We start from the raw sequence: 12,659 nt of genomic DNA, 5'->3' as shown, positions 1-12,659 counted from the left end.
TGTGAAAAAGGAACTTTTCATGACAGTTTTGTACCCAACTGTCACAAAAAGTTCTTGATAAATTCCTTTGCCAGATAGCTTTTTATGACAGTTGTTATTATAACTATCACGTAAAGTTTATGTTTTTTTTTATAGTGCTTCATGTGACTGTTGCGAAAGGTGTAAACTTACAACTATACCCGTTTCCACTACGCTGCTTCTTGTGTCATGAAAAGTGGTTTTCAACTATCACAAAATATGCTTTTTGCACTAATGATTTTTATTCATATATTTGATGTTTTTTTTTTTCAAATAATTGTCAAATAATACCTAAATAATTGACGGTTCAAAAACCATCAAGCAAGGATGCTTTAAAATATGTCGCAACCTTACTTGAAAAAAAAAAAGCATTAAATATGAGGATTTTCTATGGTAGCGTCTCCTTTTTTATTTGCTTTTCTTTCTCTTAGTAATTATTTTTTACCTTGCATGACCACAATTTGATAGTCATAACTCATAACCTATTATAAATATTATATTGTACATAGATATCCATAACTTATACCTTTTAAATTAACTTATTCTTAATGTCCCAATGAATAGTTTAGAAGGGATTAGTTATAGTTAATATCCTATAACTTTCAAAGCTACATAGGGCACTATTATATACTTTTTTATTTTTTTCTTAACACTAGAATAAGACTTTAATAGTTAGATGCCTATAAATAGAGACATTGTTCAAAGCATATGCATGTACCTAAGAGAACAAGAAATTTTCCTCCATTATTTTCTCCCCCATTCTTGTCTTGTATTATTCTTCTTTACTTTTTATATTAGTTATAATTTATAACACATTATCAATATAAATTAGCTTTGAAAATAAGATATAGTGCGTTCTTATATTATATATAATTATATTTTATATTATTATCTATCAACATTCATAACTTTGTTATTTATGCATTTGCTGCATTATATTTTATTATTTTGTTTTCTTCTCTTTCCTCTTTCTTAGTCACAGTGGTCTTACATTTGTCCATTTTATTCATTTAAAATAATTATGTGATTAGTGATTTAATTTAATCTAGTCTCATCAACCATTCATTGCTTTATTTTTTTATTATTTATATTTTTATTTTTATAAAGTTTGATATACTTATTTTTCTTCTTTGTTTATGTATTTGATATCATCTTTTTTTTTTTTAGTCCTATATTAAATTATATGATTTTATGTTTATTTATGAGTGTGTGTTTATTAAACCAAATTAATTGATAGTTTTATAAGAGCAATTATAATATTATCCTTATGGAATAAAAATTATTATAAATGATGCATTATATTCATCTAAGTCTTAATCACCATGATTTATCAAAAGAAATGATATCATAGCGAACAAGCAAACAATATGATAATAAAGAGAAAGTTTTAATAAAGCACATTCATAATACAATGATCAGCCTAAAGCATAATTTCCAATAGAAAATAAGAAAGAAAATAACTTTTAAATTATTTAGATGATAAAGGAAAAATAAGAGAAAGAAAAGTGGGCAAAAATGGAGTGTGGAACCTTTTACATTTTCTCTTCAAAAGTGAAGAGGTTTTTGGAGTAAAATTATTTTACACTATCTACCCTCCTCTCTCTCTCCCCATTGTTAAAAATAAAGAGAGGTAATAATAGAGGTTATTAGTCTTGTTGAGGTTCATCTGTTGTACAGATATGGTTTTGGGGTTGAGCATTTCATTTCTATTTTAAAATGTAAAAATCACATACTTTTACTAAATTATTTGATTTTAAAATATAATATGAAAGTACATTTTAACAAGGGAAAGTGACAATAAAATGTTTTGAATTATGTAAATTATATTTTGATCCCTTGAAATGTCATAATTCTCTTGAAGTCCCTAGAGATTTTTTATCATTAAAGAATTAAATAAATGATCAAAAATTACCCTTAATTCAAATATCAATTGTTATTCACAAGTTTTATTCTAAGATTCATAACTTTTCTTCTTAAAATTGTAAAAATTCAATAGCAATTTACAAGTTTGCATTTGAAATCTTAGTATTCTCAATGTTGTAAATATCAATTGTCAATCACAGTTTTTTTTTTAAGATTCATAACTTTTTTTTTAAAATCACAATAATTCAACTACAATTTGCAAGTTCGTATTTGAATTCATTATATTCCTCAAGTGTTACAAATATCAATTGACATTTACAAGTTTTATTATAAGATTTACAACTTTTATTCTTAAAATCACAAGAACGCAACATTAATTTGCAAGTTTGCATTTGAAATCTTGAATTAAGGCCAAGTTGATCATTTATATTAATTCCTTAATGACAGAAAAATTCTTAAAGATTTCAAAGAAATTATGACATTTTAAGTGACCAAAATATTATTTATATAATTCAAAAGAATTTTATTGTCATTTTTCCTTTTAATGACTAATTTAATTTTAAATTAATTTGATGATGTTAATTTTCATATAGTTTTTGCTTTCAATTTAATTTAATAAATATAATTATGTATATGATATTTTGGCATAAGCTTATTATGATCATGTGATATTTGCTCTCTGTTTTTTTTTTTTTGCTCTTTTCTTCTACCCATCCAAATACTAAAAGTGGTAATATTTTCTTTCTTGCGTTATCTACTATTTTCTTTACCCTCTAACTTTTTTTCCCCCTATCTAAACGAGGGTTAATGGGGGCGAAGCAGCAAGACGTAGCTCGGGTTTGAACTTCACCAAATTCGTAGTGTAATGTGACTCTCCTTAGGTTTCGGATATAAGGCGTGAAACGATTGATCAGAACGACTTTACAATATACAGCATCTGAGGCATGCTCTCGGGCTTATAATTGACGAGTGGCAGAATATTGTGAGACACTTTTATAGAATAACAGAATAAAGGCTCATAAAACCTCACCAACCCAAACTCACAAGTTTGATGGCATAATCAAGAAGTTCAATAACAACATAAAGACTCATAAACGTCCATATTCAACAAGACTTAGCCATCGCTTTTTCTTGTCATAAGTCATGGTAAGAAAAATCTCTCTCCATTCAGGGTCGCTCTTCAAAATTTTCAAGGCTTCCACAAAACCATATTCTGCATCGTCCCCCATCTCCTCAAGAGCAATCACACACTTTGCAAGAGAATAATCCGACGACGAAGAAGTGGCCTCCTTCCTTCTCTCACCTTTATATCTCTCAGCTTTTGCCTTAGTTGCTTCAGTCCATGCAGCAAGTGCTTCCCTCAACTCATGACTTTTAGCTATAGTATCTACCAAAGCTTTAGCTATTAACTCAGGCCACATCTTTGAATCAGTTTCCTCCATCTACCATAAGAATGACAATTAGCCCCCAATTCAAAATAGTCATATTGATTAAAGGGTTGAAGCACAATTTGTCTCTTGAACCATAGGTTCAAGATTGTTTGGAACCCTAAGGTCCTATTTGGTACATAGGCTTTGCTTTAGAGGGATTGAGATTCGAATTCAAACAACTAGCCTAGATATTTAAGGGATTACATAATTATGACGTAAACATGGGAAAATAAAAACTAAATGCAAGTAATCTGTAGAATAAATCGGTTTCAAGATGTGATTATTTTCTACGAGATTTCGCCACAATTATGAATGCATATTAATGTTATAATCTCAGAAACATACCAATCCCACCTGAAAGAAAATCTTACCCATATGAGAAGACTGGATAAAGAAACAAGAACCCCCAAATCCACTATAATATCAGCTAAACCAAAAACCCAGAGGAACGACAAGAGAAATGCAAGATCCAAACAGAGAAATCACAGAGAAGGGGGGAGGGGGGAACAGGACTGAAAACTTATATTTTAAAAATAGAGAAGAAGTGAAAGGACCGTGGAAGGAAGTACTTTGTCCTAAGTCGTAGCTAACAGCAGCATCATATAACATATCAGTAATTTTTCATAAAAATGAGTAGCAGAAGTATAATCAGTTTTCTCTAGGTCTCATAATAAGGCATTTTTCATATAGGATACCGATATTTTACAGTACAAAAATAAGTACATATTACGTTGTCCTAACCATAACAATAATGCCCTGGTTGATAACATGGAACAAATTTTATGGAAGGGAAGTGGAAGAGAAAGTGGAAGAAGAAGAATTTTTTATGAATAAAGTGAGGAAAGAAGTGAGTTCCATGGGTACGTGGGAGTGAGTTCCACCAATTTTGATGAAACCAAATTCTCTGAAAAAATAAGATCCATTATACCAAATAACCTGGTTTTTTAATTTCGATTTCACTTTCACTTTCGCTTCTCTAATCTCAATTTCATGCCACCAAGGGGCATAAGATTACAAATGACTAAAAACAGAATTGCATGATGTGAAGTATCAACATCTGTCAACAAATATAACTATGAGTCCAATCAAACTCTATACATATTACTTGTTACTGCTTAGTAGGTAATAAATCCATATAGCATAGAAATTGATCCACGTGATAAAGTTCATTCCTCATAGAATAAATCACAAGAAGTGATGAAGTTAGAGATTAATGAAGATAAGTATGAGACTCGTTATACAGTTAAAACAATCCTAAGCCTAGAAGACAAAGCATAATCATAAAAAGCCCAACGCACACCGATCTTAACGATCGCACAGATTCAAATTCCCCAATTTATAATTCCCAAATCAAGAAATCATTTCTTCTTTTCGGTGAAAAGGACATATGAATGGCCAGATATGAAAAGAGGCAAGATCTCAGAGATGAAGACGAAGCTGAGAATGAGTGAGAGTGAAAGAGATAATATACCTCTCCGTCACCGGAGCACGAAAGAGAGAGCAAGCTGAACGAGCGACGAGAGCGACGGAGGCGCGAAGAGAACCGCAAGAGAATCTAAAACAGAGTCGTCGAAGAAACTGATCGAGGAGCGTGACTTTAAAAGTCATAAAGTTGTGCCAATAATTATTATATGCCATCCATTAATTAATTAAAGTAAAAAGAGTGTGTCAACAAGTGCGTGATAAAAAAAAAAAAAATTTAAAACATAAAATGAAAAACAAAAGCAGGTTTACTGTATTGCTAGGAGAATCTCATTGCAAGCTCACGGAACCAACATATTTTTATTAAAAGCTTAATAAACTTTGATATAATTCTACAGGTTTAAAAGTCTCTCTTGAAATTAAGTTCTTTTATAAAAAGATGGAATTGTTTATATGTGAAATATTCATAAATAACATTCAAATTCATTTATTAATAAAAAATATATTTCTGGCTAAAAAACAATGACAAAACATTTATTCATTTCACATAGTTCACACGATTTATATTTGTTTAAGGTGAGAAAGTTTACAAGTCACTTAAATGATATTTGTAACAAAAACTCCATAAATGACATTCAAATTTTATTTGTCAATAAAAAAAACATTTCATGCAATTTATATTTATTGAAGAAGAAGAATTTTTAAATTTAATGTACAACAAAAACTCTGTTACTTTGGTCTCACATGCAATTGTCAAGGACTCCATGGCAAGATTGTAGTTTTTGCTGAAGTTGCTAATCCATATCAGTAGAAGCCGGAGAGGGTCAAGCACCGGCTGAAGGTTTATATTCCCTGACCAATCTGAGTGAGAAACTGATATTTGTGCATCATTTCATTGATAACTGTTGAAATTTGATTATATTCTTAATATGAACTAAAATGCGATATTAGTTTATATTCCTTATATGCATAGACTCTCTCTATCCTTATATATAATATGTATTTAACTAAATCATACAAACTAATAAAAATTAATTATCTAATTAAAAGTACAGTAATATTTTAATTTTGCCTTTAATTGTTGTAAATAAAAAATGAATATCTTTTTTTAAAATAAATTAATGAGAGTACTTATCTTTTTTTTTCAATTCAATAAAGGTATAATGACTCATTCATTAAAAAATATGCTAACAATATCTTATATATAAGGATGGAGGGAGTGTAGCAAATTTTAAAGTAATACAGATTGTTTATGTGGTGTGAAAGAAACAAGTTTAAAAATAAAACATTTTTTACTATTTTTTATTTATATGGATATGAATAATTTATAAACTAAAATAAATTATTGTTTATATTGGAACTTAAATTTTAAAAAATTTAAAAAACAAAACATGGTATTTATAATCTTAATATAAATATATTTTTATTAATTTTTATTTTCTAATTTCATTAAATTCTTTCTCTCATTAAAATCAAAGGTTAATTAAGGATCATTTTTGTCCCTCAACTTTACTCAAAGGGTCACTGGGCACCCTGTATGAGTCAATTTTGTCCTTTAATGTTAAATATTTACTTCTTTGCCACCCTGCTGTTAGCTCATCATTTTTTATCCTTCAACGTTAAAGATTTAGTTCCTTGGGTTAATGCTTGAGAGTCAATGGGCACCTTGCATGCAAATATTTTATAATAAAAAATATTAAAAAAATATAATATGATGCCCACTAAAGATGAACAGACTACGAATTAATGACAGGGTGACGAGAGGGAAAATCTTTAATGCTAAAAGATACAATTGATCCATATTGAGTTTAGGATGTCTATTGACCTTTTAGGTAAATTTGAAGGGTAAAAATGACCTTTAATCCTAAAATCAACAGCATTTATAAATAACTTTTTTCTCCAACGGCATTCTTGGTTATAGTTTCAACACCATAATCTTGGACATCAATCATTTGCTCCATAAATTTTGAGATAATCATTTCCAAGTCATCCAAGAAGATTTATTTTACTCTGTATTTAATTTCTCTTCTTAGGTATTTTGTAATGTTTTAGTTTTATGACTTTTTTTTTGTACATAAGCAATTAACTTTTGGCTTAATATATATATATATATATGTATGTATGTATGTATAAAATTTTTCTCTCATTTTCTTCCTTTTCATTCTCCTCAAATCAAATAAATGTTAAACTTTATGTGCATCCATCACATGGGGTTTAAAATCTAGTTTTCATTTAAAACTCAATAAAATTTGATATAATTCTATAGGCCTAAAAGTCTCTCTTGGAATTAAGTTTTTTTGATAAAAAGATGGAATTTTTCATTTGTGAAATATCCATACATGACATTCAAAGTCCATTTATTAACAACAAAATATCTTTGGCAATAAAAAACAACAACAAAACGTTTATTCATTTTACATAGTCCATGTAAGTTACACTTGTTGAAGGAAAGAAAATTTGCAACTTACCTAGATGATATTTACAACAAAAACTTTATAAATAACATTCAAATTTCATTTGTTAATAAGAAAACATTGATTAATATCATATAGTTCACATGGTTTATGCTTCTTGAAGTAGGAAAAATTTACAAGTTACCCAGATGGAATGTACAGCAAAAACTCAGTAAATAAAATTCAAAGTTCATTTATTTATAACAAACTTTCATTCCATGTAGTTTGCATTTATTGAAGAAGAGGGAATTTACAAATTATTAGAGCTAGTAGTATGGGTTGAGTTGCTGCCACCCATAAAAAAAAGGCGGGTTGGGTTGAAAAAATGGGTTCATTTTTATGTGGGTCAATTTTGGCCCTCCTCACATTATGGGTTAGCCCGCTTAATTTTTTTTAAAAAGATAGAAATAACAAAATTGGTCTCTTAATTCTCAAACCCTCGCTTAATTGCTCTCGCTTGCTCACCTCCTTAACTCCTTAATTCTCATTAACCAGCAAGTTACCCACTCCAACACTTGCAAGTACAGTCCTTAAATTTAAAATTTAAAATGAGTTGTTGTTACTCTCTAATATAAAAGCAACACTTGTAAATCTAAGCCTCTTCTATCTTTTTTTTTCAATTCGTAAAATTTAGAGTAGATTGATATTCTCGAATGGGTTCTTATTCTTATCAAAAGGTGAATGGATTGTTGTTAATGTAAAATCAACACTTGTAAATCTAAGCCCATTTAGAACTTGTTAAAGTGAGAATGAAGCGTTATTAATATCAAATATATTGTATGTCAAATTCTTAATAACAATTTAGGGGAAGTTCAGCCTTTTTGGCAACAAAATCAATATCAACCAAGGATCAATGGACTGTAATAAAATTTTCAAATTTATTGGTCTTTAAATGATATAAAATTGATCTCGGAATCCTTGGTTAATATTTTCCCTATTTACTATGCTTTATTTTATTATTGTTGTCATAATTCTAATGTTATTGTTATTTTAGTTTGAATCATGGCAAATCTTTGCACACTTGAATTTATGGTTCTTGATATTACGTTGATATTACATGAGAGAATTATCTATCTTGAGTGTTGGATGTTGAAATTCACCTATATGCTAAAGGTATAGGAAATATAATTTTACTTAGAAATGAAGCAAACTATCTAACAATAAAAGATCCACTAAAATTGTGGAATGATCTTAAAGGAAGGTATGACAACCAGAATAGAGTAATTTTACTTAAAGCCCAATATGAATGGATGCATTTGAGGGTGCAATCTTTTAAAAATGCAAGTGAATATAATTCAGCATCTTTTAAAATAAGTTCTCAATTAAAATTATGTGATGAGACAATGACTGATGATGACTTAATAGAAAGAGATTTTCAACTTTTCATGTTTAAAATAAGCTCTTGCAATAGCAATATGGTGAAAAGGGTTTTAAAATGTATTATGAATTAATCTCATGTCTTCTTGTGGCCAAACAAAATAATGAGCTATTGATGAAAAATTATGAGATGCATCCAACTAGATCACCTCCATTCCCTTAAGCGAATGTGACTATATGTAGTAATTACCATGGTCATGACTATAGCCGTGGCCGTGGTTGTGGCAGGGGACATGTTACTTGCTGTTATCATAGTGGTAATTGTACTAATTATAATCCTAACACCCACCAAAAGAAGAAAAATAATGAAGGGTGAAAAAGAGATAACAATGGTCCTTCAAAAACTATTGAAATACAATGTTATCAATGTGGTATGAAGGGACATTGATCATGTGCTTGTTGCACGCCTGAGCATCTAGAAAAATAAAGCTTCATCAAGTCTTCATAAAAAAGAATTCAAATAATGTAGAAGCAAATTTTCAAAATGATAATTTTGAGGCAAATTTTGCATACAAGAATGATGATATCAATGAGTTAGATAATACTAAGGGCCTTGATGCTATGACAAACTTGGAGGTGGTTGATTTCTTTAAAAATTAGGTTTAGAAAATTTTGGTTGAAAATTAATTAGAACAACTTGGATTACATTTTATGTATGTTTTCATTTAGCTTTCTTGTTTTCTTGCAATAAAAACATTATTGCTTGGAATAAATTTCATTTTATAAAGTTATTATTTTAATTATTCCTTGCTTTCATCAGACACAAGAATGAAGATATATGCCTCATAAATAGTGTTACAATGAACACCATACTTAAAGATAAAAAATATCTTTCTTATTTAATAATAAGGAATGGAAGCATTAATACCATAGTGGGCAAAATCAAATTAATTGATGGCTTCAAAAGAGAAATTATAATATCACCTAAAGGAACAAAAATTATTATAAATAATGCATTATGTTCATCTAAATCTCAATCACCATGATTTATCCAAAGAAATGATTATCATAAGAACATGCAAATAATAATAAAGAGAAATTTTTAATAAAACACAATATTCAAAATACAATAATTGGCCTAGGGCACAATTTTTAACAAAATTAGGAGAGAAAATAACTTTTAACTTATTTGGATGATGAAGGAAAAGTAGAAGGAAAAAAAGTGAGAAAAAAAATGGAGTGTGGGATCCATCACATTTTCTCTTCAAAAGTGAAAAGATCTTGGGAGTAAAATTTTTGACATTATCTACCCTCCTCTCTCTCCCTTGTTAAAAAAAAAAAAGTGAGAATAGAGGTTATAAGTCTTGTTGAGGTCCATGTATTGTATAGCATGGTTTTGGGGTTGATGCATTTCGTTTCTATTTTTTAAATGTAAAAATAATATACAATTATTAAATTATTTGATTTTAAAATATAATTTAAAAACACATCTTTAAAAAGTAATTTAATTTTAAATTAATTTGACGTTGTTAATTTTAATATAGTTTTTGCTTTCAATTTAATTTTATAAAGATGATTATGTATATGATATGTTTTGACATAATGGCATTACGATCATGTAATATTTGCTCATTTTTTTTTTTTTTGTCCATATTTTCTTTTGCACATCCAAACATATGAAAGAATACTTGTAATGCCTGCATCAAGATGTTAGTTTTTTTTTTTTTGGGATTGTGCACGCCCTTGGGTCATTGATAACTTAATAAATTAGATTTTGGGCTTGGCTACATTTCTCATTAAAAAAAAAAAGAAGAACAAACTCTCAAGTTTAATGACATAATAACCATAAACGTTCAATGACAGAATAAAGGCTCGTAAGACCTCACCAACCCAAGCTCACAAATTTAATGGCATTGTCATAAAGTTCAATAACAAAATAAAGACTCATAAGCATCTATTTTCATTAAGACGTAGCCATCGCTTTTTCTTGTCACGAGTCATGGTAAGAAAAATTTCTCTCCATCCAGGGTCGTCCTTCAAGGTTTTCAAGGCTTTCACATAACTATCTTCATGGACGTACCCCATCTCCTCAAGAGCAATCACACACTTGGCAAGAGAATAATCCGACGAAGAAGTGGTCTCCTTACTTATCTCACCTTTATATCTCTCAGCTTTTGCCTTATGTACTTCAGTCCATGCTGCAAGTGCTTCACTCAACTCATGAAGTTTATCTATAGTATCTACCAAAGCTTTAGCCATTAACTCGGGCCACATCTTTGAATCAGCTTCTTCCATCTACCATAAGAATGACAATTAGCCCCAGACACAAAGTAATTTTATTGGGTTTTAGAGGGACAATATGAGCATAACATTGGAGTAACAAATATGAAAATGTTGAGATAGATGTATCGACATACACTAAAAGATAAAATCTGAAATATAAAATAATTTTATTGATTAAATGTCTGCAGAAACAACTCAAACAAAATATAAATAAATTCATGGGTTAAAGGGCATTTTTGCCCCTCAACTATTCATTTGAGAGAGTTTGATGTCTTGAACTTAAATGTGATGTAATTTTCCCTTTAAAATTTGAATAAAATCTTATCATTGTTTCTTTCTTTCTTTCTTTATTTGTTTATTTTTAAATGCTATTATTTTTTTTTCCTTTTCTTTTTTCTTTTTCTATCCTTGTATTTTCATATTTTTTGGTCAAATTATTTTCTCCCCTTTTCTTTTGACACTTTAAATCCACTAGTATAACTTATTTACTATTAGTCGGGGTTCTTTTAAAAACAAAAAATTAAATCTTCACTATATTTAGTTTCCGTCTAATCTAAATAAGTATAATTTTGCACCCTATTGTTAAAAAAGTTAATTTGACCATTAGTTAACTCAAAAATTACAAAAAATGACCAAAAAATACACACAAGTACCTTATAAAAAATTTAATAGTGTGATAATTTATAAGTTTCCCACCAAAATCTATAATCCTCCTTTAAAAATTTATAGCTACAATATAAAATGCGTTCATTTATAAAAAAACACTATTTCTAAATTTTGGAAGAAGGGTTATAAATTATTGCACAATTTTAAGGATTTAATCGATAATAATTTTTTTAGTGTACTTTTTCTATTTTGGAGGTCCATTTAATGCTCCATTTTCAAATGCTTCATTTTTTTTTAAAAAGGAAGTGAGGGAAAAGGTGGATTCTATGAAAAATCAGTTCCGCCAATTTTGGTGGAATTGAATTCTCCAAAAAAAAAAAAAAGATATCCACTATGGCAGGCATAAGATTACTAATGACAAATAAAAGAATTGCATGATGTGAAGTATCAACATATTTTTGCCGTCACCAACAATAACTTAATTACGAGTCCAATCAAGCTCTTTACAAATTATATTGTTCATTGTTAGTGCTTAATGGATAACAAATCCAGAGAGCATAGAAATTAACCCACGTGATAAAGTTCATTCCTCACACAATAAATCACAAAAAGTGATGGAGTTCGAGATTAATGAAGATAAGCATGAGACTCGTTATAAATTAAAACGATCCTAAGCCAACAGGAGAAACCATAATCATAGCAAGCCCAACCCACACTGATCTTAACGATCGCACACGATTCAAATTCCCCAGTTCATCATGTTTGAAACTAATTCCCAGATCACAGAAAGCATTTCTTCTTTCCGGTGAAGAGGACATATAAATTCCCAAATATGAAAAGAGGCAAGATCTCAGAGATTAAGACGAAGCTGAGAATGAGCGAGATGAGGGTGAAAGAGATATACCTCACCGTCACCGGAACATGAAAGTGAGAGCAAGTTGAGGGAGCGACGAGAGGGACGGAGGGGCGAAGAGAACCGCGAGAGAAACTAAAACAGAGCCGTCGAAGAAACTGATCCAGGAGCGTGACTTTAAAAGTCATAAAGTTGTGCCAATAATTATTATTATGCCATCCATTAATTAAAGCAAAAAGAGTGTGTCCTCAAGTGCGTAATAAAAAAGAAACTAAAAGCATAAAATGAAAAAAAAAATGATAATAAAATCCTCCCAAATTATAATGACAATTTGATCACTTAAAATGTCATAATTTCACTGAAGTGTCTAGAGACTTTTGTATCAAAAAATTTTAAAATGTGTTTGGGTTAAAA

General features: G+C 29.3%; 2 protein-coding genes across 2 annotated transcripts; both read right to left on the bottom strand.

Moving 5' to 3' along the window:
• Nucleotides 1–2,862: 2,862 nt before the first annotated feature.
• On the bottom strand, nt 2,863–4,913 carry LOC129297126 (uncharacterized). The gene is made up of 2 exons (XM_054935496.1): nt 4,783–4,913; nt 2,863–3,323 (listed from the first exon to the last, which is right to left on the bottom strand). Exon 2 carries the CDS (start codon nt 3,321–3,323, stop codon nt 2,970–2,972), a length of 354 nt encoding a protein of 117 aa, XP_054791471.1. The 5' UTR covers nt 4,783–4,913; the 3' UTR covers nt 2,863–2,969.
• A 5,407-nt stretch (nt 4,914–10,320) lies between these two features.
• Nucleotides 10,321–12,428, bottom strand: LOC129297123 (uncharacterized). The gene is made up of 2 exons (XM_054935493.1): nt 12,297–12,428; nt 10,321–10,798 (listed from the first exon to the last, which is right to left on the bottom strand). Exon 2 carries the CDS (start codon nt 10,796–10,798, stop codon nt 10,448–10,450), a length of 351 nt encoding a protein of 116 aa, XP_054791468.1. The 5' UTR covers nt 12,297–12,428; the 3' UTR covers nt 10,321–10,447.
• Nucleotides 12,429–12,659: the final 231 nt, after the last annotated feature.

Source organism: Prosopis cineraria, unplaced genomic scaffold, assembly GCF_029017545.1.
Source record: "Prosopis cineraria cultivar Desert tree isolate PC_DT_omini unplaced genomic scaffold, ASM2901754v1 PC443, whole genome shotgun sequence".
Taxonomy (NCBI): Eukaryota; Viridiplantae; Streptophyta; class Magnoliopsida; order Fabales; family Fabaceae; genus Prosopis; species Prosopis cineraria.
Note: the sequence above shows the minus strand (reverse complement) of the source record. Positions and strands in the feature narration are given on the sequence as shown.

Excerpts from the sequence above, each read along its gene's own strand:
- LOC129297126 (XM_054935496.1), bottom strand. The coding sequence starts at position 3,323 with ATGGAGGAAACTGATTCAAAGATGTGGCCTGAGTTAATAGCTAAAGCT.
- LOC129297123 (XM_054935493.1), bottom strand. The coding sequence starts at position 10,798 with ATGGAAGAAGCTGATTCAAAGATGTGGCCCGAGTTAATGGCTAAAGCT.